General features: G+C 44.0%; 1 protein-coding gene across 2 annotated transcripts in view; it reads right to left on the bottom strand.

The window, feature by feature from the left end:
- The window catches only part of SDK1 (sidekick cell adhesion molecule 1), a 419730-nt gene that overhangs the window by 46108 nt on the left and 347127 nt on the right, over positions 1-26495 (bottom strand). For both annotated transcript variants that reach the window (XM_035901353.1, XM_035901352.1), the window contains 6 exons: positions 25046-25144; positions 16098-16292; positions 11782-11983; positions 9602-9705; positions 7766-7836; positions 1365-1500 (listed from right to left, as the gene is read on the bottom strand). In XM_035901353.1, the coding sequence (XP_035757246.1) occupies positions 1365-1500; positions 7766-7836; positions 9602-9705; positions 11782-11983; positions 16098-16292; positions 25046-25144 (807 nt within the window). The remainder of the gene's footprint in view (positions 1-1364; positions 1501-7765; positions 7837-9601; positions 9706-11781; positions 11984-16097; positions 16293-25045; positions 25145-26495) is intronic.

Below are 26495 nucleotides of genomic sequence, written 5' to 3'. Positions count from 1 at the left end.
ATATTAAGCTGTGCAAAACCACAGGTCAGTGAGGAACAGAGGTGTACTAAGGTGACAATTGTCACATTATGAGGAGAAAGAGGGAAATTTATCTTAAAATGCACTTGCCTCCACCCCTTTCTCTCTCTCTCAACTCCCTGGAGAGGTACAGCATGATTTTTTCTATCTACAGCTATTAGGAGCATAGCTGCAGGGCCAGCCAAGAAGAGGGAAGAGAGGAAACCAGTAGGTTTCACAGGCTCCCTGGCTTGCAAGACCAGAGAGCTTCCAAAGTCGTTCTTTCATGATCATATATGCAGGCAGTCATTCAGCTTTTGTCTAGAAAAAAAAGCTTATGCATACCTGCACCTATAGGAGCTTTATGGCTCCACACCATCCTGGTTAGAACTCTGTACAGTCTGAGAAGTCGCATTCAGCACTGACCATACAGGTGAGGTCAGAGTTAGGTGCTTAGGCTATATGTAAAGCATCCACTTTTTCCATACTCCCCCCAAAATTACACTTGCTTTTGTAGAAAGCACTTATATGGGTTCAGGGAAATGCGGAAGGTGATGCACAATATTAAAATAGTCTCACTCACCCCTACTCTGCTGCTCTTAGAGCGAGCGTTATCTTACTCTGAATATTCCACTGAAATGGAACAGGACAAAAGCTGGTCCCCCTGTGAGCACGTCTCGCTGCTGGACCATATCTGTCAGGTTCACATCTCTGCCTCCCATCATCTTCTTCTGCCTATTCTTCCCTCTGATTTCCCTTCCAGCCTTTGTCTGAAAATCCTTTTCATCTTTCTGTTATTCCTCTCCCCCTCCACCTTCTTTCCATGCAAGTCAAAACCCCCACTAACGTGGCAATTGTGCACCTTAAAATTCTTGCTCATTTTTGCTATTTTCTTCCAAAATAGGGGCAAGCGCTTTGAAATTTTAAAAATTCTGTTTAAGATTTCTCCTCAGCTGTTTCCTTATACCACAAAAAGAAAAACAAAATGTCAATTACAAAAACTATTAAAAAACAGCAAGAAAGAAACAGGTTCCCAGCTGAGGAAAATGAAGCCTCTCTTTTTTGTCTGCCAGCAGAAGACAGTATGCCAGGGTAATCATGAAATGGAGGTGGCGGAAAGGCAGGAGATCGGAGGATCCGTGGGGGACAGACCATCAATTCAAACACGCTGGCATAGAGTGCACCGTTACAAGCAATGCTGATCGGAGTTATTAACATTTTTCAGCAGCTTCACCCTGCTCGTGTAAAAGCTAAATTATCCCCAGCACTCTTAGACTCTGTGTGTTATTTCCATGGGGCAAGAGGGCAGACGGTGTCTGGTGTAACGACCATTCTGGGATACTATAGGGTCCAAACCACAGGCTTACGTGTGAGCTCTGCTCTTAAAGCTGAAGGGTTCTGGATGGTTTTGGATTCTGGTCCAGGTCCAGTGTCATAATCCAGCTCCCGATAGTAGATCCGGTATCCCAACAGCAAGCCATTTAGACTCTCAACTTTGGGTGGCTGAAAAACATTTGCATTAAGAACAGGCTTGTTAAGATGTGCATTGCAACAAGCATCCATCACGATGGGCAATAGCTGACACCGGTCCTGTATGAAGGGACATGGGGCTCTCTGGTGAAAATAGTCATTAACAATATACAGGCTCAAAGACTGTGCAATTTGAAAAACACTGGTTAAAGGCAACTTTGATGATTTCCTTCAGCTGTGGCAATTACAAAAGGCTCTTTACTTAAAAATTGACACCTGATGCACTACACTAAGAGCTAAGCTCCCTTCCTTCTTGGTCCACAGAAACTTGAATATAAATAAGCATGTCCCTGAAAATGCATGTTGCTGGCCACCAACAGCGGAACAGCAAAACAGTATTGCACTTCTTCCAAGATGAAATAAGAAATAAATTCTTTTGTCAAAGACAGAATTTCTTTAGTGGCTATTTCCTTGGGGACTGTTCATACCATTACTGCCCAACCAGGAAGAGGAGACAGATGAAATATTCTACAAGCAACATGGAGAACTCTCATGATCACTAGCCCTTGTTCTTGTGGGGAACTTCGCTTTACCAGATGTCTGCTGGAAGTACAATAGAGCAGAAAGGAAACAGTCTAGGGGGTTCCTGGAGTGTGTGGAAGAGACCTTCCTGACACAAATGGTAAGCGAACCAGCTAGGGAAGGCGCCCCACTGGGCTTGTTGTTTGCGAACAGAGAAGGTCTTGTGGGTGATGTGATGGTTGGAGGACACCACAGCATTATGCTTGAGAAACTGGTTGCCCATGGCCTGGATAGGCATATTCTTTGCTCGATAAAAAACTGGCTGGATGGCCGGGCCCAAAGGGTGGTGGTGAATGGAGTTAAATCCAGTTGCAGGCCAGTCACAAGTGGTGTTCCACAGGGCTCAATGTTGGGGCCAGTTTTGTTTAACATCTTTATCAGCAACCTGGACAAGGGGATTGAGTGCACCTTCAGCAAGTTTGAAGGGTGGAAGTGTTGATCTGCTTGAGGGTAGGAAGGCTCTACAGAGGGATCTGGACAGGTTGGATCCATGGGCCAAGGCCAACTGTATGAGGTTCAACAAGGCCAAGTGCCAGGGCCTGCACTTGGGTCACAACAACCCCACGCAACGCTACAGGTGTGGGTAAGAGTGGCTGGAAAGCTGCTTGGCAGAGAGGGATCTGGGGGTGCTGGTCAACAGTTGACTGACTATGAGCCAGCAGTGTGCCCAGGTGGCCAAGAAGGCCAACAGCATCCTGGCTTGTACAAGGAATGGTATGGCCAGCAGGACAAGGGAAGTGATCGTGCCCCTGTACTCGGCGCTGGTGAGGACCCACCTTGAATACTGTGTTCAGTTTTGGGCCCCTCGCTACAGGAAGGACATTGAGGGGCTGGAGCATGTCCAGATAAGGGCAACGAAGCTGGCGAGGGGTCTGGAACACAATTCTTATGAGGAGTGGCTGAGGGAACTGGGGGTGTTAAGCCTGGAGGAGGCTGAGGGGAAGCCTCATTGCTCTCTACAACTGCCTCACAGGAGGGGGGAGCTGGGAGGGTGTGTCTGTCTCTTCTCCCAAGTAACAAGCGATAGGATGAGAGGAAATGGGCTCAAGCTGTGCCAGGGAAGGTTTAGATTGGACACTGGGAAAAAATTCTTCCCCAAAAGGGTTGTCAAGCACCAGAACAGGATGCCCAGGGAAGTGGTGGAATCACCATCCCTGGAGGTATTTAAAAGACGGGTAGACAAGGTGCTTAGAGACATGGTTTAGTAGTGGACAGGTACAGTTGGACTCGATGATCTTAAAGGTCTTCTTGAGCCAAATGATTCTATAGAACGTTCTTCATTTGGCATTATTTTACTGAAAGATGGATGAGAAAATAACAAAGAATAGGTGTATTCTGGCTTTAATTAGGAAGATGAAAATAGGTCTAATAGCCTCAGAGAGGCATTTGGAGAGGGGTCACAGTATGATGGACTCTGGCATGTTGCACAGGTCCAGTCCCACAGGCAAACCCAGGTCTCCTCCAGAACAGCTTGGAGCAGTAGGGTACGTAGTGCCATAGGGCTGGCTCAGAAATGAGGTTTTTTTTTTCTTCTGCATCATGCTGGAAGATGCTCAAAGATACAATACCTCAGCAAGGATTCTTCAGCAGCCCCTCACATCTTCCTTCAGATACAGATATACAGCCAGCACACTGAAAAGAAGATTTTTGTCTGAATGACTTGCTTAAATAGAGACAAGCAAAGGGATTCTTCGTGTTTGGGAAAAAAATTACTTTCATGAGTCTAATACAGGCTAAGAACTGCAGAGAAGAAAAGATGCCCTGAACCATTTATCTTCTAAAGATTCTTGTACTGAAATTTAAGGGGCTGAAAGTATAAATGAAAAGGATTTTAATGATGATCTTGCCTTTAATCCAGAAAGATCCCTAGCAGTCTTGAGAACTTCACTGAAACATTCTGTCCATTGTGGAAAAATTAACTGCTGGTGTGAAACGCCGTTACAATAGAAGGTAATACCACATGTCATTTTAATGAAGAAAGTAAGGATATTTTTACAGGAAAGGAGGAAGATATTTGGTAATAACCTAGCATTCTGCTTCCAGAAATGACAAGAATTTTCCATTACTTCATTACGATGGCAAGAGGAGAGAGAGGGCTGTCCTATCTCAGTGCAAAGGACTTTGCTTTGGGTGAGGGCTGAAGGGAATTAAGTAGAAAAATGGCAGTTTATGGAAACCAGAAAAGAAAATTACGTGAACCAGAGAATAAAAAGCTACACAGCTACCAGGAAAAGGAGCAGAAACTGCTCTTGAAAGAAGCTGCCTTTTTTTGCAGTTGTCCTGCCCAGAGCCTGCTGAAAGCAATCCAAATGGTCCCAAAGATCTTGCTGTTCTTGCTCTGCATGGCTGGAGAACCTCATTCATCATTGTTTCATTCTCATTACTGTGCTTCATCCTTTGGAGAAGCTCCGACCACATTTCACTATCGTTTAGCATTTGCACCACAGAATGATCTGGGAATACAGGATTGCAAGGGACCTCAGGAATCATCAGGACTAGGCCCTCGAGACTGCACCAAGTCAGCTTCTTGAAGTCCTTTTCACAAAGAGAGCAACTTCCACCAGAAAACAACTCATTTTTCTGCTTCCCAGTATTCCTATTGGAAAGCTGTTCCAAGCCTCGCTACATGGGCGGTTAGAAACCTTCATTTAATTTCTAATCTAAATAATTCATAGCTAGTTTATAACCGTTTGTTCCTGTGCTAAGATTGCCTTTTGGGTTAAATTATTCTTCTCCCTATGGGGTGTTTACTCCCGTGATGTATTTTAAAAAGGGCAATCATATTCCCTCTCAGACTCCATTTTACAAGGCAAATAAATCACCCTCTTGTACAGCAGCCTTTCCTAGTTTCAGTCTGAGCCCCTCGTTCAAGGGACTGAGCAAATAGCCCAAACAAAGCGACAGCCTTCTCCAGGGCTGCCTGGTAGCACGCTCGCTCATGGACCAGCTGAAACGTTCTTCTCCACAAGGTGGTGAAGATGAGATAAGGTTTACTGGCAATGACTAGTCTATCTGTCATGATCTTTTTTTTTTTTTCTTTTCCGATCCTCTGACTTTCCTCTTTTGTTTTCTGTATTGTACTGGAGTTGCTTTAGCTCTGATGGTACCCTAGCAGAGAAGGGCTTCACAGCACAGCAGTGGCCTTGCCCCACTCCACCCTGGCATGGAGGAGGCACAACACAAAGCATGAGGATTGCCTTCTCCAGAGACGGGGCCAAGGGAGGCACCGTCCCACCAGGGTACGTCTGGAGCGCATCATCGCAAAGGAAGAGGGAGGCTGCGTGAAAACAAAGCTTATCCAGCATGGACATAAGCGTCACGCAATGAAAAAAATACTGTGAACATTACACAGATTTGTATTTCAGTTAATTATTACCAAGAAGGAAGGTGCTTTTGGAAAGATTCAATGCATTTCCCTGTTTTGACTATTAATATTATTTTTTTTAATTAAAAAGTTGAGGTGGAATATCTTACAGAATCTTGAAAGGAAAACACTGCTGAAGCTGAGAAAGAGCCTGTTACTCCCTGCTCTGCCATATAACTGCCTAACAGCTAAAGCTTAATTCCTCATCATGGTACAACACTGATTTGTTGATAGCAAGCATTGCTCTTTTATGTGTTCATGTGATTCTCCATTTTTTCCTTCCTTTAAATTTAGGACAGGAAAGCTCAGAAAATAAATGGCTTGAAAAGCGTCTTTCTCCTTGCCATGGAAATGATGATTCTTTCCCGAAAAGGGTACTCTGCTAAAAGGTCAGGTCTTCCCCTTCCTATCTGTCTTTCACGGGCAAAACTCTGCTTTTGATGTAATGGATTATTTAGGATTTTGTAGGAAGGCCTGAGGGACGTGCTGAAATAGGTAAAATGATTATGAGTGGCAGCCCGTAATGTTGTACAGAAGTAAGAGAAACATTTTTGTGCTCTTAAAAAAAAAAAAAAAAAAAAAAGACTAAAATGTAAGTTTGAATAATTGTTATCTCTAAGGTAGAAGCAGAACAGTACATGATCCCGATGTTAACTGTAACATCCCCCGGAACATCTGAAATAACCTTGCATTATTAAAACAGCAGACCTCAATGGAAATTACTTATTTTCTTCCTATTTTAAATTTAAAAATAATGGACTGATTGGACCAAGCAGCTGAAAGCACAGATAGTGCATCTAGAGTTTGTTTTGTGAATTATTAACACAGCTCAAAGTTAAAAATTTAGCTTTGCTTGGAAATCTGCTCTCCCATTTAGCTTGACTGCTGTTTTCAGTTTACATTATTTCTTCGACACTGCTGTGAAACTTCCTCTTAATTGGTGGCTATTGTGGGACTTGAAGATTTTTGTTTATTTGAAAAATATAGTACGGCTGAATTACCAGGACCTATTAATATACATGTAGTAATGACATATAATCGCCCACAACTCCCTTGAGATGGCTCTGGCACAAGAACTCCATTTCATTTTCATGAAATAAAAAGCATCCAATTACCTAAACAACCACCTATTTCACATTAACTACACGCCAATAATCAGTCAATTGGGGGAATGTTTATTTCTGCGGTACATCATGCCTCGCATCCTCTCTGTCCTCTCTTTGGATACCTTTTTTTTCCTTCACTGTGGGCTTTATTTGTAGGTGGGGCAGTAGATTTACATCTCTCCATAATTCCTTTGGCAAAACTGTTCAACACGTCTTCTATTTGTCCAACATGCTGTAAGCAATGATGTTGCTTAGTGTTATGCTGTGTGAACTTGGGCCAGCCACCCAGCAATAAAGCCAGGCATATTTTTAAAGTGCTGCTGCATAGCAATAAACAGACCCTCATACTTATATTTTTTTCCAAAAATGCAAGGAGCCCCATCTGTACTGTAAACGCGTATGTACATTTTTCACTGTAATGCAATCTGTCCAAAGTTATCCTTATGAGGTGTGGGGGACATTGTCTCGGGAGCAGGGTGGGCAGAGGCTTTCCAGGATAGGTTACGGATAACGTGCAGTACCCCACTGGGTTCCCTCTATTAACCCTCATTCTGCAAAAAGAAGCCTCAGGCACCAGGTCACAAAATGTTCCAGCATCTCCCAGGAGGCCAGTATTGAACGATAAAGGAAAGCAGAGGAAATGCCTATATAAAACGCAGACTTGGCACGAATACTTTCACATCCAACTCAGAGATATTACGGAGAGCTCGAACTTCCTTTCTTTTCTCTGAAGAAATCTCAATTTTTAGCCCTCAAAGAGTCAAAAGAGCATGTGGAGTTCCTCAAAGGTACGAACAGGATCTCGGGCTCAGCGTACGCTTCTGATTATTTCAGCGGCTGAAGGAGGCAGTACGCGATGCGAACGAAAGCGAGCTTTTGATTACCTGATCTTTGCCGGTGCCGCTCTCTGTTGAATGTTTTCAGTGTAAAGATGCACGTCTATTGATATAAATGAAAGGCCAGGAGAATCTGTACAAGTAATGATCTTGGCCATCGCTACAGAAACTCCTTTACCTCCCAAGCTTTCCCTCATGGGGCACAAAGTAAAAGCAACCGCCAGAAATTTCCATCCATCACTAAAATATATACCTAGATCAGGAAAATAAGGAAGCAGCTGCAGTCCTTCAACTTTACTACAAGACTGCCAGCTTGGGAAAATGTCCCTTGCAACGTACCATTACGGTCAACAAGTCAAAGCAACCAAAAAAATTATTCTATAAACATCAAATATTTTCATTTTACCTACCTGCCACTGCACAAGGACAGATGAAGTCGTGTGGGGAGTTACTAACACAGAACTGGGCGGTTCACCTGGAACTAAACAAGAAAAAAAGGTAACCAAAGCACCGATAGCAACAGGGTAGAAAATGGCAGCTTTTACTCATCAGATTCTCTTTCTTCGCTGCTGAAGAAAATCCTCTATCGCAGCTACCATGTGGCGGGTCTCAAAAGCAACGCGGTGGATATGGACATTGCAATCCTGGCAGAAGCCAGGCACTTCTCATACATCCCTTGCTCTACCTGCAGCCTTGGCAACTTGAGCAGGAATAAGGGAAAAGCTGAGGGTGTAAATCTGGAGGAAGCTGCAGCGTGCCAGCCGCTCCCAAACAACTGGATACACATTCGAGAGGAAGTCAAACCAGCTGCGTGCACGCGTGAAAGTGCGAGCAAACTGCTCCCAAATTTTCCATGCTATTTTTGCCACAGCTGGGGCAAGCCCACCTTGGGTTTAGGGGCCTGCGTCACTTATTCACAGATTATTTTAGTTAGGATAGCTTGATTTACCACGCCTTAACCCATTCCTGTGCCCACGGTCCATAATATACACACACACACACACACACACTTTAGCAGCTCAAACACGACGAAGGGAAGGCTTATCAGGAGCTGACAGCCCTCCACAGTGCAATGCTCTAGTGGCAGCACCGGGTTTGCTCAGCAGAATAAATGTTCGGTTTGTTAAGGAGGTGAGAAGCTTTCACAGTGTTTCCCTGTTGTATTGCGAGGAGGCTAAGCACAAATCTGGATTCACTGTGGCTAAATTCAAAGAGAATTGAAAATAAAATTTTAAATTCCAAAACAGTGAGTCAGTGCTGCCTCATTAGTACTGGTTACAGCCTGCACCGATACAGCAGCCGCTGTTCAGGAAGGTGGAGAGCCAGGATGTCTTTAAAAGGCTGCTAGGCACATTATTCGAGTATTACATGGGTTCTTGTTTGACTTCGGATACTCCTGAGCTCTGCCCTCTGTTTTTCTCAAGATCACATTCTTTAAACATTCCTTTGCAAAACTGTTTCCTATTTTTGTATCTCAATGTCATATTTAACCAGGCATTCCTTGCACTTTATTAAATACTGGCTAATTCCTAGCACTATATATATGTGTGTGTGTGTGTGTGTATATGTATCCCAGTATTACCCCCTTTCCCAGGCTAAGGGTAACTACTGATGCTTTTTCACACTTTGCAGAGTTCCTTTCTCCATTCAAGGCATCAGAGCTACTTCTGCATTCAGGCATTGACTTTATACAATCAAGGAATTAGAAGTTGATCTCTAAGGCTAAAAATAAAAGCCTTGTCAATGTCATTCACAGTTTATTAGCCTTGATCTGCAGGATTAAATGCTCATGTTTCCAGGAGCTTCATATTCTTACTGATACCGCAGCAATTTTGCCATATTGCAGACCGATGTGGACCGTGAGTGAAAACAATTGAAGAAACTTCTTTAAATGTATGCGTGGTTCTACATTTATTTTTAATGATCTCTTGTAAATTATTCAATTTCTGCAAAGATAATGGTTAGTGCAGAGTTTGGAAGCCAATCAAATGGAGTTTAATTCCATTTTGAGACTCCTGAAAGTATGATTCATTATCAGAGGGCACAGCAGGACACTGAAGGCTGCCTGTTATTAATTCAGCCACATCTCATTACTACCTGTATCAATCTCCCATGAACAAAACTGCATTGGCTGTTGAATTTTCACTCCACTGTCCCAAGGGAGAACATATTGCAGCGGGTCCAGCAAACCTAGAAGCACACATCCCAACGGCGATGCCCCCAGCGTGCCTCTCCTCCTCGCTTACCATCCTGCAGAGTCGTGACCGCTTCGGTCTCTGTGCTGAAGTCACTGTCTCCGATGTCGTTGGTTGCTTTCACTCGCAGTTTGTAAGAGGTGAATGGGTTCAAGCTGTGAAATACAAAAAATAAGGCTGAGGGATAAAATCTCCCCGCATCATCACAACTTGATTGGACTTGATGATCTTAAAGGTCTCTTCCAACCTAGACGATTCTATGATTCTATGAACTTGCTTCAGAACAAGCCTCTGCAGAGAACCCGCCCATTGGCACCTAAAGCCATTGAGCAGTTTTCTCTCTTCTCCACATCGCCTTTTCTTTGCAGCCTCCCCCAGCCTCCTCAGGACACGGGGGCGTTCGCACCCTCGCTGCCATCGGCATCTCCTCAGATTTCCATTGGCCTGAGTTCCCAAAAACACGCGTGGATTCATAGCTGAACTGGGCTCCAGAAAACAGCCGTGAAGTTGCAGTTCATGGAGCAGCCTACGACTGGGGCTTGTTGGAAAGGACAAGATGTGCTGTTATCTGAGTTTTGCATGGCTATGCAAAACCTGGCTTTCAAGGTGCTTTGCCTGAGATAGCTTCAAAGCAGATCTGTGGGTCAGCTCATCCTCAACGCACGGATGGAGATGACAGGTAGAGAGAGGCAGGTAACATGCCCAGGGTCAGGCAGCGCACAGCAGGCACTGGAATTCAGAGCACCAGCCTTCTGACTAATCCTCTAGATAGACCATGCCGTTTGATCAGTGTGTTTTATTCCTACTGAATTTCAAATTAATGCTATTACCTGGATTTTTTAATAAAGCCAGTAACAACAGGTTCCCTGCAGCTCTTTTATCTATGCAGTGCTTTAAGATATGCAAAGAGTGATTTCCAGCTGACATAACCTTAGCAAAGATTCTTCTGTCTTGGCTTGGCAGGGAGAAGGTGTGGGGGAGGCTGCCTTTTGAGTCACATGCAGAGGCGAGAAATGCAGATCTGTAAGTTACGGGGGATTAGCTAATTAATTGGTAGTGTCTAGCCATCAGCTGGCAGATGTAACACTAACTACAAACCCAAGTAAAGTTACTTGTAAGGAATGTTTAAACATCAAGGGATAATGCAGTCTTGCATCACACATGTACCACTCCTCAGGACTTTCACAGGAAAATGCTTTTAGCAAGGGGGAAAAGAAATCTTTTCAGTAGTTCCACCCTATTAGGACACTGTTACTTGCCTATAGCAACTTGAATAATTTGAATCATCTTTTGTTTTCAGTAATGCCAATGTCAAGTCTAAATGACATAGTTGGTTTCCTCAATTTTACAGGTTTTGACTGGAAAAATACTGGGTATAATTCAGGCTGGGTATAACACCTCCAAGGTCAATGAATCAGGTCTATGTTTGGATGTATAGTTGTCAAGTTTTCTTTTTTCTGTGCAGTTAGATGAAAGGACAGCGACGTATCTGTATCATCTGGCACATGACCAGTGACCTGCCATATACCATAGCCACAGATGTTTTTATAACAGACCTGAAAAATCTGTGTCTGAATGCTTTGAATACTTGATTGTCCAAAAGCTCGTGGCCTTTTAGAAATAATCTGATTTGTAGTAGCTGGTCAATAGAGGAAATGGACAGCAAAACAAGTACCTCCTCACGGAGATTCAATTGCTTTCACAGATGTTACAAGGACTTTAATTACAACAGCATCGCTGAGGATATAATGAAGCCTGAATAACAAAGTTTAAATATTCTGATGCTATCTATAAACTTCAGTATGGAAAATACAGATAAAAATGCTTCTCATTTCATCTGGAAAAGCTTATATAGAGATAATTGCAATGCAGCATTGAGAGTGGATTTTAACATCAGTCACCACTGAAAGGATTTTTAACTAGTTGTATTTTACAGAGCATTGTGTAGCTACACATGGTTTAGCCTGAGTAGCGTTATCTACCGTGCTGAGCTTTCAGGAAGGGCTTCAAAAAGATGCATTGCAATCCAACTTTAATTAGATTTATTGCATGACCTTCAGCAAATCTCTCAACTGCTGTTCATAACGCCACCTCTAAAATGGGAGCAGTGTCCCCACTTAACCTCTCTCCCCCAAAAAGACTGTGAAGCTCAGTGATGCTTGCGTTGGCTTCCCACCTGTTGGAAGTGGAAAGTGTGGGAATTCCTATGCTGCCCTGGGATCATACGGTACCTTTCAATAACGCAGGATGTAGCCTCGTGGCTGATGGAAGAGGAGTAGGTTTGCCAGTCTCCATTTGGCAGTTCTCGCACTTGTACTGTAAAATACCGTATTGGTGAAGATCCATCACTTCCAGGGACCCACTTCAACAGCAGGCTCCGTGACGACACATCACTTTGGGGGGTCATCAGCTGCCTGGGAGGTGCTGGTCGTTCTGCAATTAAGCCATAATTTGGTACTGCTTTGAGAGGAAATTCAAGGTAACATAACATGTGACAGCCTGATTGCATTTTCATAGTGGTAACGCCACAGGAGACTGAGCTTTTGGGTTTGCCCCATGAAGTATATAAGCCATCCCGTTTCTTAACCTTCTACTGCAAAGAAGAGCAGTAAAACCAACCCTTATCTCCCTGCATGAAAGGTCACCACTGAATATACACTTCCCCAGCACAGACATCAGTCTTGGGCGGGTTGTGTCAGTCTGGCAGGTTAAGGAAGAACCACTAGGACCAGCAGCCAAGCAAACCAAGGAATTATTTAATGACACTCAGTCATGCTTCCAGCTGCAATTGCTCTTTTGACAGAATTTGCCTGTAAACTAGTTCACTTTTTAACCTGTGCTTACTACTTGGTACCATGGGACTGTGTTCTCTCTGTGCTGCACAGCATCCTCTTCCACCGGCTGCTCCCCAGTCAAGGCATGAAGAAAGGGAAGGGATGAACTGGAACAGGCTGGTGTGTAGCAGAGTCCAAACGCATGACTTAGAGCCAATCCTAAATTCCTGCATCCGTTCTCTCTGGCAAGGACCCAGGAATCATCGGCAGCTCCCGCTGCTGCTTCCAACCCCAGCTTGGAGACAGTGCAGAGCTGGGGCTGGGAGCTGGGGCTTGAGTACCTGCTGCAGTTCACTTCCAGGCCTCCCCAATTCTCCCCTTCGTACTCACTAACCTTGAACCTGCAAAGTCAAACCAGGCAGTGCCAATGCTGAGGGAGGTCTCTCCAGAGTAATTAACCGTGCACCTTTTAGATGAGGCAGGGGACGGTAATGCAGGTGTAAGCATGCCAGTCCCCAACTGTTTCAATATAGATCTCCTTTCCCGTCACTGTGCCTCCACACTCCATCGATTTCAATAGAGAAACTCTACAGAGTGAGGAATAATTGTTTAATTGTTTATCATGAAGATTATTGATTCTGATTAAAATGTGTGGCATGTAATAAAGCAGAAATTGATTGGAGACACCGCAGTGACTTGCTTTTGAGAAGCAATTCAATTCAATTTCATCAGCACTTGTTTCCATAAACACACCTCTGCCTGCCCGATTCCTCGCAGCTCTGTATGGCGAGCGCTTCATTTCCCTGCCATCCCCTAAACCCATTTCCTATACGTTTTTGGCATTTCTCTGCCACACGCTCTTGCTGACATCAGTGCCCAAAGACTTGTAAGCTATTAGCTGGAGGAAGCCCTCGGTGCCAGCAGCCTGTGAGCCAGAGTACAACGCAAAAGGTCAATGCCTTACACTGACAGGCTGAGACAGGTATTCAGGGTTATTCTATCAGAGGAAGAGAGCATCGTGCAGGGATTTAATACTCTCTGCTGATAAGCTTTAACCAGCTTGCAGTTTTGGGCAGGTCAGACCTTGCACTCAGTCTCCCATGAGTGGGTTTCCTTCTGCTGCTAATGGGAGATCTTAAAATCTCCTGTATTGCAAGACAGACTTCCTGACTGTTTGTACAAAACCATTAGTATAAAGAGTTCATTTATGGGAATGTAACCACAGGCAAATGCTCAGGTGAGCTGTTTGTGCAGGAATGTAAGGCCAAGCCGTAGGACTCCATGGACTACTTTTAATTTCTCGCTACGTCTACATGTCCTGACTCATTTCTGCCCTGCCCACTGGCGTTAGACATTCCAAAGGGTATCAGGCCACTACGTAGATTCAAAGCACTACAGAGCCACCTCTGGAGAATACAGCTACAACACAACTTGGGATCTGTAAACCACAGGTATCCTTGTAAAATGTAAAGATTTGTATTGGGGATTATCCAAAGAATTTAAAAGGACAAGAGTGACCAATTTTTCTAATTATTAAGGGAATTTTTCTGCCTGCCTAATTTAGTATCAAGGACTACAAGGATATTAAATGCATTTTTATTAATGGAAATTAAATATCTCTTCACTCTAGAATATTTATTGTCATGTACACAAGTTTCAGGTTTGCTTATTTACTCGTTAGCAGAATCGCCGCACTGGATACATTTCTTCATCATTTCCTCATATCAATCTTGCTGATATGAGATTACACATTCTTCCCTTCTCCACGTTACATATGGGATCACTTCAGTTAACTGTCAGTGCCTTGGGACTTGGTTCCATAGCATGCATAGAGACGCAGTAGAGCCATCCATCAAAAAGAGAAAGGGTTCATTTTATAACTGCGACTTGCCTATTCAAGGCAACCCTAAAGCATTGATAGCGACGAGGGATCAGAGTTCCTGCAGCGGAGCTGGGAGTTCTGCCTTGAGCTATTGTGCATCCAGCAACAGCTGGGTCTGGGAAATCTGAGTACATTTTATTGAAAAGGAGAGGCTCTGAGCTTTGAGTACTCACTTTATTGGGCACGGTGGTTTTTTTTTTTTGAAACTTCCACATGTTGGACTTTAAACTTTCACTCTGACAGCAATCAGACAGGGTTGGAAGAAACCTTGAGCTGATAAATCTCTTTGACGGACAGTATCTTTAGTAGAGGCACTTTACGTTTCCTAATACAGCTCTAGAGGTTCTTTCTCTGAGGACTGCACTGTTATGCACTGGGAAGGCTGCACATGACCTGAAGAGCTCTGCCAGTGGGAATTTTAATACCAACCAGACAGGCCAGAATTAGCTGAAATGAGCCCCACAGGTCCTCACTGCTGGTGGCTGAACATCAGGCCAATGTCCTCTCTTAGAAGCATTATAGGAAAATAATAAGGAAGACATTGCAAGCAAATAGCATGGGAAATCCTTACTCTTGCACTAAATGATTTGCAAGGTGTAGAAAGGACTTAAAACTAGAGAACGCTTAGTAGGCACATTTTAAGAACTAAAGTAAATATAATTGGTTGGATTATAGTGCAAGACTTGTGCAAGAGCCAAGAGCAGGCACACAAGCACATACAAAAGTGCTAACAACAGTTGGAAGACGTCTACGGAGGTCTGCCCTAGTTACCTGCTGAGGCGTGCTTCTCTCTGAACTGTGATTTTTATAAATCACAGGAGTTGCGTGGTTCTAATTTTTGAGGGAGAAGTTTTCTTAAAGATCAATATCCAGACAGCACACTGGGTCAGAGCAGCACGTGGGACAAAATCCAGTGATGCACGAGGGAGTGGTGCTGGTAAGGTTACCCTGGCTAGTTTTGACTTTGCCAGCTCAAGAGAGCAGATACAGGCTTTGCAGTGGAACATGGCGTATGGTACAAGCCCAGAGGAAACCCCACACTCCTGTTCTCTACCAGTATATTCTCTTTAGCTCTGAATTAAAAAAATAAAATCTTCATGCACAAGTAGAAAATACGATTTTTCTAACTAGCAGCTCTAAAGATCTGTTCTAAGACTGAAGAATCGAGCAGTTACTCGAGCCAAAGCATTAAGAAACAAGCAATGATGCAGAGCAGATTCTATAATACCTTCTGTGTCTTTCACATTTTGATAGGTTTGGTATCTAAGCATCTGGTTTCATTTATACACATGTAAGTCCTGCTTCCTTCAAGTAGGTTCCCTACAGAACAGAACTTGATTGGAGATTTAGAATGCAAATAACCATTTCATGGCTGATGCAAGAAGCCGAAAAATTCTGGGCGATCCAGATGCAAACACTCTGCTCGAGTGGGCGGTGGTGAAAGACCAGAGTAATTACTAACACATTAGGTCAGGGCTGAAGGTACAATGGAGGAGCCGTGGAGAAATCCTGCAACATCACTGCCTCTCATTTTGCGTTCCCTAATCAATATAATTCATCCATCACTTACTTTCTTAAGATTGCAATCCTTCTAGAAAACGAGAGTGCTGAAAAAAGATCTGACTGCAGAAGGAGGCTGCATATGGCCAATATAGCAGCTGATGGAAAATCAATCTCCAACAGCCCGGCAGGTTAGAAGAACTGTGTCTCATAAAAGTCTGTCTTGCTCACCAGGTTTCTCAAATCATGATGTTGCTATGGTTTGGGGCAGGTTTATGGGGTGAGAAGGAGGAGGTGTACGGGCTGTAGCCTATTATTAAAATTCTCGAGTGCAGCACAGGCTCCAAGGCATGCAACAGAAAGTACCTCAACCCCTGGCTGCAAGCATTACCTCTTTTTTCTGTTGTGATCACTGTGGCTTCCAGGGGCTCCCCCCAGCCCTGCCTGGTCTTGGCAGATGTCCGAAAGATGTATGCTGACTCAGGGGTGAGATCCGTGGCAGTGAACTGCCTGACCGTTGAGCCAACCTCCACCGTCGTGAACTTGTTAGGGCTGCTGCTGGCCAGACGGTAGGCAATCTGATACCCTGAAACCGCAGCATCACCGAGAGAGAGAAAAAGGGTTAGGGCTTTTTTTCCAGCAGGGACAAAAGAGCCACAAAACTATTAGTTTGTCATAATTACTTGTTTATCTGAGAACAAAGTTAATTTACTTCCTTTAGTGTTATAAAGTTGTGCTGTATGGCAGCCCTCCCCCCGTCAGGTGCCGTACCTTACGAGGGAAATCATGCACAGTGGCACACACAAGGGTGTACTCGATATTGTCTGCCACATTCGCTTTCCATCCTTTATACCAACAAAACACAAAACCAGTTTCATTTTTCCTGAGCCTACTGGTACCTTTTCGGAAAGGCAAAGGAACAAACAGAGCCTGTGCAATTTGTGCCACCTGACCGAGCCGGTTCAAGGCAACGCTCTCTGTTGTGGCTCTCCACCCAAGCACACACGCGCACGTGTACGTGCACACACGCTCACACGTATGCACACACACGCTCACACGTACGCACACACATGCACGCGCACACACGCTCACCTGCTGTTCTGCCCACTCACAGTTTCACCACTGGCTCAATCTAAAGGTTCTTCAGCTGCAGAGCAGCTGGATTGCCCCAGCCGTGCAGCCTTCATACCACTCAAATAAAGACTTGCTCCTGCTTTTTGCACTTGTCTTTTTCTCAGCTCTCCCACTCCCCTGCAGCTGTACAGCGAGCGCCAGAACCGCCTATAAAAGCATCCTCCTCCTGCCATTCAACATCGCCGCCCTTTCCCACAGCCTGAGGAAGAAGCCTGCAAGCCGTGAGGTCCTGCTTCAACCATGCAGCACTTAATAATCAATTTTGTTGATGCCTGTAAGTGATAACCCCCATTCCAACCTGCCTGACAATTAGGAGTTCACAGTTTAGCCTGTATTATTAATGATCCAACTGTGCAAAGGAAGGCTTCCAGAGTTCTCACGCACCACTAGCAACAACTGTCCCCCAAAGAGGATCTGCCAAATGTTCAAATCCGTTCTGTAAACCCAGCAATTGATTCAGGCTCTCACTTCTGGAGCTCGATGGTAACTTTCAGTCCAGCTGCTGACTTCCAAAATCAATTAATACCAGAACTGGTGTGGGGCTTTATTGCCCAAGCTGAATACAGTTGTATGATTAAACGCTTCATGGAGTTACACAGGGCAGAGGGCAGCCAACAAATCCAAATCAAACCAGCTAAAACCAAAACAGTCATGACATGATCCTGCCAACCCTCTGCTCATCTTCCAAATGACAAAGGGGTCTGCAGCACCTGAGACCATCTCTTTCTCTTGGAATTAATATCCCAGCTAGAGTTTGAACTCCCATCGCATTTTGGCTGTAACAAGAACAAGGGGAGCCAAACCTGGCGGCGCTTCCTTCGTGAAGGTCAGTGCATGAAAACCGAGGGTTTTATCTTACCTGTGGCTGTTAAACAAAATCAGTGACGTTTATTTCCCACTGGGAATATGCAACATTTGCTACATGCCCACTCCCAGGAAAGGCAGAATTCCTGCACTCCCCTGAACGAATGCCAGACTTGCGTGTGGTGCACGCTGCCACGAGCAGTGGAATGTCATTGGGATACAGATGGTATTCATTTTGGTGTGCTCTCACAGTGCTGCTGACAATACACCAGTGTTTCCTTGTCCTTTTTTTCTTGGGCAGCTGCTAGGGGATGTGGGGCAACAGCCATAGCGGCCTCGCATGGTACAAATCTGATTGCGCTGACACCTCAAGGGGTGACTTGGCTTTTCCCAGCACCTCTGACTTCACCCCGAGTTGCGCCGGCTGCAGTTACAAACAGGTTTGGGTACAGAGCCAATTCACTGAAGTGCCTTAACGTGTTCCAGGCGCCCACCTTTGAACATGGGCACCAGCAGCAAAAGGCTCCCGTCACCCGAGCGGGCTCAGCTCCTGCTGCTGGGTACCCTCACACAACGCGGCAGTCGGCATGTCAGGCGTATTCCTACAGCAACTTTTTCCACAGCTGGGTGGAGAGCATTAGACTACGAGATAAAAAGTGGCCTGATTTTTCAGAGCTCCTGAGCACGCTTAGATCTCAGCAAAGTCTTAGGGTCTTACACTTTGAACATTTCATTTTTCCTCCTGCAAACTCGGCCTTTTATCCACAGCACCAGCTCTCCCATTACTGGTCCAATATATTTCACCAAAGTATTTCTGTACCTTTAGTACTATAGAATTTTGATCTTTTTTTAAAGTCTACAGAAAGACAGCTAGCAATGGGGAGAAGGAACGGATACACTACGATCTCTTTTTTTTGTTTATATGGATGTGAAGAACGTGGGAGTGAAAACCCCGGTGCAGGATCTCACTAAGGGAGAAAAATAGTCAAAGAAAAGCACTGGGGAAATTTTTATAGCAGCAGAAAAGATGAAGGAAGAAGCAACTAAGATGGCTAAAGAAGTTTGATAAAGGGACATAAGACATAAAGAATAAGACCTGGAGGGAAACAGAGAATATTAAAAGAATAGAAAAGTTGATTTATCTAGTTATTAAAAGATAAGTATGATATCTGGGACACATCCTTGTTGAGCAATTTCCTCTCTTTTCTAAACCTCTGTAAAATATAAAGTGTAGTTAAAATGTAAGGGGGGAATAGAAAGATAACTATTTGCTGCTAAATGGTGGTACTCATGCTGGAAAGCCAATTACAAACATGCTCAGATTAGGCAAAGGAACACATACAGATCCAGGCCATTACAATAACTTACACAAGAGTGGTTCCTTGGCTAGTGTAAAAACTAATTTAGCCATGAGAAAGAACAAATCGCTTGTCACAGCCTGACAGGCTCTGCAAACTCCCTTTCAATGCATCCCTGTGAAAAACAGTATCAGCCCTCACTGTCCTCTCTTGCATCTGCCGCGTTGGCTGGCCGTCTGGGTACATATCTATTTTCCTGGCTATCTCAGGCAGAGTTTACACAACCAGAGCCGTCACCTTTACATATTTCCTCGGGCACTCCACACTTCCCTTGGTCTGACTCAAAGGTACGTATCCAACCTCTGCACCTGAACTCAGCTTGCTCTTATTGCTACCTACACCCCCCTGAGAGATACCCAATATCTTAATTTTCATCTCCTACGTCACCTTCTCCCTCGGACAGTTTGGGACAGCCAGGATGCATACTGGCATAAAAAGCATCACTTTTCTTTTTTTCCTGAGTGAGACAGAAGATGCAGTATTTAAACCACAGCTTGGATAATAATTAGGGCTAACACAAGATCAAAAAGATAAAATTATTAAGTTGATGAATTTCAGCAACAAGGGATGGGAGAAGACAGGAAATGTTAAGTGAAATCAAACGAGGCAAATCAATAGAGGTAAATGGAAAGTGTTCAAAGAGAAATTAATGTATGCTCAAGGGCTATAATAGGCAGTAACTGTAATTGCTGCAGTGGAGGAATAAGGACGCTTCCTTCCCTTACTGGATTATGACAACAAGATGTTGCAGATATCTTAGATAAAAAAAATAAAAATAAAAGGTTATGAATGAAAGTAAAATCTTTAAAAGGCGATCAGAGCAAACTTTTTTGGGAAAGGAATATCTTACAGAATATGAAGTAGCTGGATGGTCAATAAGAAGAATTCATATTGTTTTCTTAATTTTTCTTCCTGCCCCGCCCTCCCTTGCATTAGATCCCGAAATCTCTTCTGCCATTGGGAGTTCCGTGCTTCACCAGGCCAAAACAGCATAAAAAAAGCTCTGAAAGATCAGCTCTTCAGGAGTTTGTTTATTCTTTGAGACTGGGTTTATTTTTTTGCGTTAGCATCTCCGAAAGTATTTTTTGCACAACTGCAAGCAGTTGCATGAGCTACGCTTTCTGAACGCAATAAATGGCAACCGTCTGAACTGCCTGTTAAATGTTAGGTCATTGTAACGAAACCAGTGGATTCCCCAAAGCAAACAGGCAGGAAGATGCCAACACACCATGAATATAAAAAAGCTTTCAAGCTCATCACCATACAAAGCCCTTCAGAACTGACAGCACCCGTTCATGCAGGCCATGGTGCAGCAGAGATACAAACACTTATTAATTTGTCACAGAACTTAGGGAAAGCCAAATGATATTGGGAGGTTACGGTCTGCCTAGCGGAGCAGCAATCCAGTTTGTTGATTTTACTGCTTATCTGTTTAAGGGCCAGCGGGTGTGCAAATGCAGTCTATGATCAAAATATGAATTTGCAAACATGGATTACATCCAATTTTGGTTCTAATTCTCACTGGAGTTCTTACAGTCTTTTGCAGTAAGCTTCAGGTAAATGCTAAATACGAGGATACCATGAGGAATACTAACCAGGGCCTGGAAGGATCATAGAATCACAGAATGTTTTGGGTTGGAAGGGACCTCTAGAGGTCATCTAGTCCAACCCCCCTGCAGGGAGCAGGGACACCTTTAACCAGATCAGGTTGCTCAGAGCCCCGTCCAGCCTGGCCTGGAATGTTCCCAGGGATGGGGCCTCCACCACCTCTCTGGGCAACCCATTCCAGTGTTTCGCTACCCTCGTTGTAAAGAATTTCTTCCTTATATCCAGTCTCAACCTACCCTGCTTCAGTTTAAAACCATCATCCCTTGTCCTGTCACAGCTGTCCCTGCTAAAAAGATTTTTCCCATCTTTCCTACGGACCCCCTTTAAGCAATGGAAGGCCGCAATCAGGTCTCCCCGCAGCCTTCTCCAGGTTGAACAACCCCAACTCTCTCAGCCTGTCCTCATAGGAGAGGTGCTCCAGCCCTCGGATCATTTTTGTAGCCCTCCTCTGGACCCGCTCCAACTGTTCCATGTCCTTCTTGTGCTGAGGGCTCCAGAGCTCAACGCAGCGGGCTGAGCTCTCATTTTCAGAGGAGACCCATAACTAGAATTGCACATGTGCACATTAATGCATCATTTTTCTTTAACGGTGTTGGAAGGAACTACGTTGGGTGCTAGCTGAACTGAGTGCAGACAAGACAACAGAGCGAAGCCTCACATGGTTAGTGTAACATTCCCAAAAGGAGAAATGGAAATATCTAGCAGTCTTCTACAGTAAAATATTTGAACAAACAAACAAGTGGTTTTCCCTCTTGGTGCTTGCCAGTATTTCATCCTGCTAATCTCTCTCTGAAATGCTAGAACATGTTTTGATATAGATTACAAAAATGTTAGCTGCAAAGGTGCTTGTATACTCAGAGGACAAAGCCAGCAGAGCAGGAACATTAGTTCAAAGGCTCTGAATATAAGTTGCTCTTGCAAAGCAAGTGTTTTTTCTTTCCAGCCCTGCTAGTGAATAGAAGGACACCGTGCAAAATTATGTTAACTCATTTTTTCCAACAACTCTACTTCAGTGCACTTGACTGTGGTAGTTTCAATGGTGTTCTGCAAGTTCCTTACAGTCATGAGATTTAAAAGGTCTACAGGAAAAAACCCACAAACTTGCAGCATTTACTTAGAATGCTATGCATTGTTTTCTATCTACTTTTGAAGCGCTCCTCACTTCTTAGAAGAGATCACAGAAGTACCCAGCATGAGTAATTTTTACTTTTTCTCTCTGACATTGGCAGCTAACTACTTCCTCCAGGAACCTCAATGTTTCTACTGTTGAAAAAATAAAAGAGTGAGAACTGTAAAATAAAGACAATGGATTTCAAAAAGGTGGACTGGGGGAACTGGCAGGTACCATCCCCCTGGGAGGGAATTCTAAGGGAAAAAGGAATTCAGGTTAGCTGATGGTTTTAAAAGAGACAAGAAAAAGGTACAACTATCCCAATGCAGACAAAAGATGTTAAGAGGCCAGTATGTTTGCATTCAGAGCTCACTAATGACCTGGAAATCAAAACTGAATTGGACAAAAGTTGAAACAGGACACAGGTCTAAGGGAGCGTATAAATAGACAGCACAAGCATGTAGGGACAAAATCAGAATGGCTAAAGTGCAAAGTGAGTTATAACTTAAAGGGCATCAAAGGCAATGAGAAAGGTTTTATAAATACATTAGAAATCCGTGAGACAGGAGGACAGGTCAGCTCGTGGGAAGAAGAGATGAGCACAAGACAGGCGAGACAGAAGAGAACGGAAGGCTGATACTTCTGTTGCTTCATCTTCACACATAAAAAAAAGTTGATGCTGACTAGGTACTTAACACAAATTAAACCTGACAACGATATAAGTAGGGACGTAGACTAGAAAAGAGAACAGGTTAACGAATATTTAGTTAAGCTAGATGTAATCAGGTCAGAAAGGCCTGATGAAGTTTGCCCTGCAGTGCTCATATAACTAGCCAGAGCCATCTCCGAATAATTAGTGATTATCTTCAAGGACGTGTGGAGGACAGGTGACATCCCAGAATATTACAGAAGGGCAACCAGAGTACCCTATCTTTTAAAACGGGGGAAGACTGACCAGAGGAATTATGGACAAGTCAAGCTAAAGTTCAATACCCAGAAAGATCCTGGAAAAATATATGAGTCAACATAGAAGCATCTATGATGATAATAAAGTGCCAAGGAACAGCCAATATGTATTTGTCTGGAGCAAATAGTAAATATCAAATAATCTATTTTCCATTTTGACAGTGTAATTAGCCAGGTGAGAAGAGTAGATATGATCCACATTGACTTTAACTACAGCTTTAATATGGTTGCACACAGCCCCATCAAAAGCAAACAAGAGAAACAGAATCTAAGAAAAATACTACACATTTTGACTTGAACACTTTACAAAAACAGAGTTCAGAATGTTGTGTCGATAGTTTGCTAACAAACTGGGAGGACATATTAAGTAAGCCCTAAGGAGACCTCGTGAATGAGTCTGGTTCTGTTCAATATTTTCATTAATGACCTGGCTGATGGAATTGCCCGTCTACTTGCAAGCTCCAAAAATGAAACCAAATTGTGAGTGGTTGGGAGCACTTCAGAGGACAAGGGTGTCATTTAAAGTGGTCTTGATAATGAGGAGAGACGGTCTGGCATCAGTAAGATGAAAACCAGTAAAGGCACCTGAGAATCATCACACTTAAAAAGAAAAACCATATTGTACATATAAAACAGGGACTGACTGACCTGGAAGTGCACTGCAGAAAAAGGGCAGGAATTAATAATGGGTCATAAACCTACTCAGTTACACCATCAGTGTTGCAAAAAAGCCAAGTTACATGCGTTACCGGGAATGGACCGTGCAAGACATGGGAAGCAACAGCCTACACACTAAGCATGCCAAGCATTCTTTCAGGGACACCCTTCCCCTTTCCTTCCAACGCTGCATTTGAATGATTTTCCATCAACGTAGTGGCAATGAGTAAGAACCAACGGAGAAGGGGATGCATTGCACAGAGCACTCCGCAAAAACAAAATAAAAGAGAGTTCCTACTCCACTGAGCTTGCAACTTCAGCAAATAAGGCTGACAAAGTGCAGCAACGTGAGACATTGGAACACAGTCGGGAGAGCAAAATCTCTTTTGTACTTTCTCATCATTTCTATCAAATGATTTTTTTTTCTCCTTAACCACATCCTGTGATTCAAATCCCAATCTCTACTGAGTGCAAGCTTCTAGGACACACAGTTCCTTAAAAAAAAAGCAACAAATCACATCCACAAGACAACCTGGAAGCCAAGCTTCCTTGAGCTGCCGAGAAACCCTGCATGGATCTGTCTCTGACAGCTAACCACTGCCAAGCTTCACACAGGCTCTTTCTCGTGCTCAGAAAATCCTATCAGCATCTCCCCTCGGATCCCATTTGAGGATTTCCCCACATCTTCAGGCATCAGGATCACCCCCTGAGCACTTTGGAAAACTACACACCTGAGCAAACACTTGGAGTTCTTGACTCAAGATTTAAACGCAATGCAAGACGGGTCTTTTATTTACAGGGATGCCACCAACGCAGCAGCATTTGGAGTAGGCACCCTCCACCCAACAGTGAAGGCTTTAGGAAATATTGCAATGTAATTCGAAGCAGAAAAGCCTGGCAGACCGAGAACTAAACAAAACCCAAAAGTTTTAATTTCTCTTTTTTTCCACAATGGAGAGACAAATCTTTACTCGCCAGCTAGAACTACTGTAAAATGTGCTTAGCATCATCGGGGAACAAAATTTCTGGGTAACTATTAGCTACTTTAATTTTAGAGGCAAGAATGGATTTGTACATTGTAAAAGTCTTCACAATTTAAGTACAAGCAGCTACTGGTGTACACGTTGCAATGGCAACCCAAGAGCCATGGAAGCAGGAAGGTAAGAAGGTTTTTCATGAATGTCTATCCTCCCTTGCTGCCCCTATTTCCCTCGATGAAAAGCCAAATATGAGTTAAGTCCTTGTGACCTGACAGTATTAACCAAAGGAAGCAATAAAACAGAAGCACACATGAAAACAAAATGATGGGCATGCTCAGAAGAGGCAAATGGGGGGGAAAGAGGGGAAATTCCAGCTCTCCCCTGCTGCAGCTCAACGGGCAGGTTGCCCAACAGCCAGCCAAACAGGTTACAAACCCAAATGCAGATGGGAAGAGAGATGACAATTCAAACACAGCGCTGTGAATGACATGTAATTCTGTCTCGGGAAAACACACACCATGGAGCTAGGCAGACTTTTCCTCCTCACCACAGGGTACCATGTCTCTCAGCTGACACTGACATATTATCTTTTCTTTAGCCACAGACTTGCTTATGCGTGGTTTCTAATCCAACATCCAAGGGGAAGAAAAACCCAACAGCCGGAGCTCGCTCTGCTTTCCAACCCTCTCCTCCCAGCCCTGGGTTTGCTGCTCCCTCTTACCCAGAATAATTCCATTGGGCTCCTCCGGCGGCTGCCAAACAATCCGTACGGATGTCAGCCTCACCTCGGGGAACACCAGCCTCACGGGCGGCCCGGGGGCTGGAAAGGAAAACAGAGATCGTGCTGGCGAGCGCTGCATGTCAGAGGAATTACAAGTTCTCTACTCACCTTACGTAGAAGGCAGCTCAAACTGTATCTCACCAATAATAAATAAGATGGTTAGGAGCGCCTACGTGCATACATCATATAAATTTATTCTGAGGAATCCTGTCCATGGCCAAACGCCTCCAGCACCCACAGGCAGCGAACACAACACAGAACCAGTGCACCCTAGGGTGTTTTACTGCACCTGTGAACTGCATTTAGCAGGATGCTCTGACAAAGGAGCTCTGACCTCTGCGAGAGTTATCTCCCAGCAGCGTAGCGGGGAGCCCCTGCGAGCCAGCCGCATCACTAGGAGGTAACTGATTACATACTATGGAGCAAGTCACCGAGCTGCCTTTCCAGAGAGTTATGTGTCAGCTTAATTTGCTTCATACCTGTTGGAATTGAATAGTATCTCCTCTCTGTGTCATCAGCACCAGCTTTGAACTGCCTTCTGATTTTACATGTGCATTTTAAACACTTCGGTCTGAGCAGGAGAACCTGAGGCAGGTGGGATGCACATTAATACAGACGGCTGGTGGCTGCACTGACCGTCCCAGGTTCACAAGGTGAGGAGATGCTCATTCATACATTAGCATCCGCAAAATTTCCCCTTCAGCACAAATTCCACCTGCATTACCCCTGATGATACTTTTAATTAAGTTGAGCCCAGAGGAGACACAATATATTTATGTCAGGGCATGGAGATGGAAGAACAATTTGTATCATTTGCCAACACGCAGTTAAGGAGGGAACTGCTATAATGGGGTTATCTAAAACAAACAGTTTTAAATATTTCTCATTATAGTCCGATATGTACATTTCAGTGAGTGCTTTTCCTCTCCCTGCAGAGTTCTGCTAACAGTAATTTCTCTTTCTTTCCTTCCAAATAAAAGCCAAGTCCCCACACAGGCAGTGTGCTGAGAAGATGGCTAAAAAGATGTCAGGGAGCTGCTGCCCCTGTTCCCGTCCCCGGTCCCGTCCCTGCACGCTCACTCCTTCCCTGCGCTCCACAAAAAATGCCTTGTTAAGCCAGAAGCCTGAATGTGTTTTCAGCCCAAGCAAATTACCTTAATGAAGTTGCTTGTAGAAACCAATGTTTATTCCATTACTATTGAAAAGATTTTGATGAAAAAAGAGAGAGGGTTTTTTGTTGTTGTTCATCTTCATTGGGAGGAATAAATGGAAGCCTCTCGCACTGATATTAACCTTCATTTAATACTGGAAAAATTATGAAACTAAAAGTAACTTCAGCATCTGCAAAGCCAAAAATATTTTAAGACTTGAACTAAATTTCTGCAGGAAT

The sequence above is a fragment of the Egretta garzetta genome, unplaced genomic scaffold (assembly GCF_000687185.1).
Source record: "Egretta garzetta isolate BGI_Z169 unplaced genomic scaffold, ASM68718v1 scaffold299, whole genome shotgun sequence".
NCBI classification, from domain to species: Eukaryota; Metazoa; Chordata; class Aves; order Pelecaniformes; family Ardeidae; genus Egretta; species Egretta garzetta.
The sequence above is the reverse complement of the archived record's forward strand: the minus strand, read 5'-3'. Positions and strand labels throughout refer to the sequence as shown.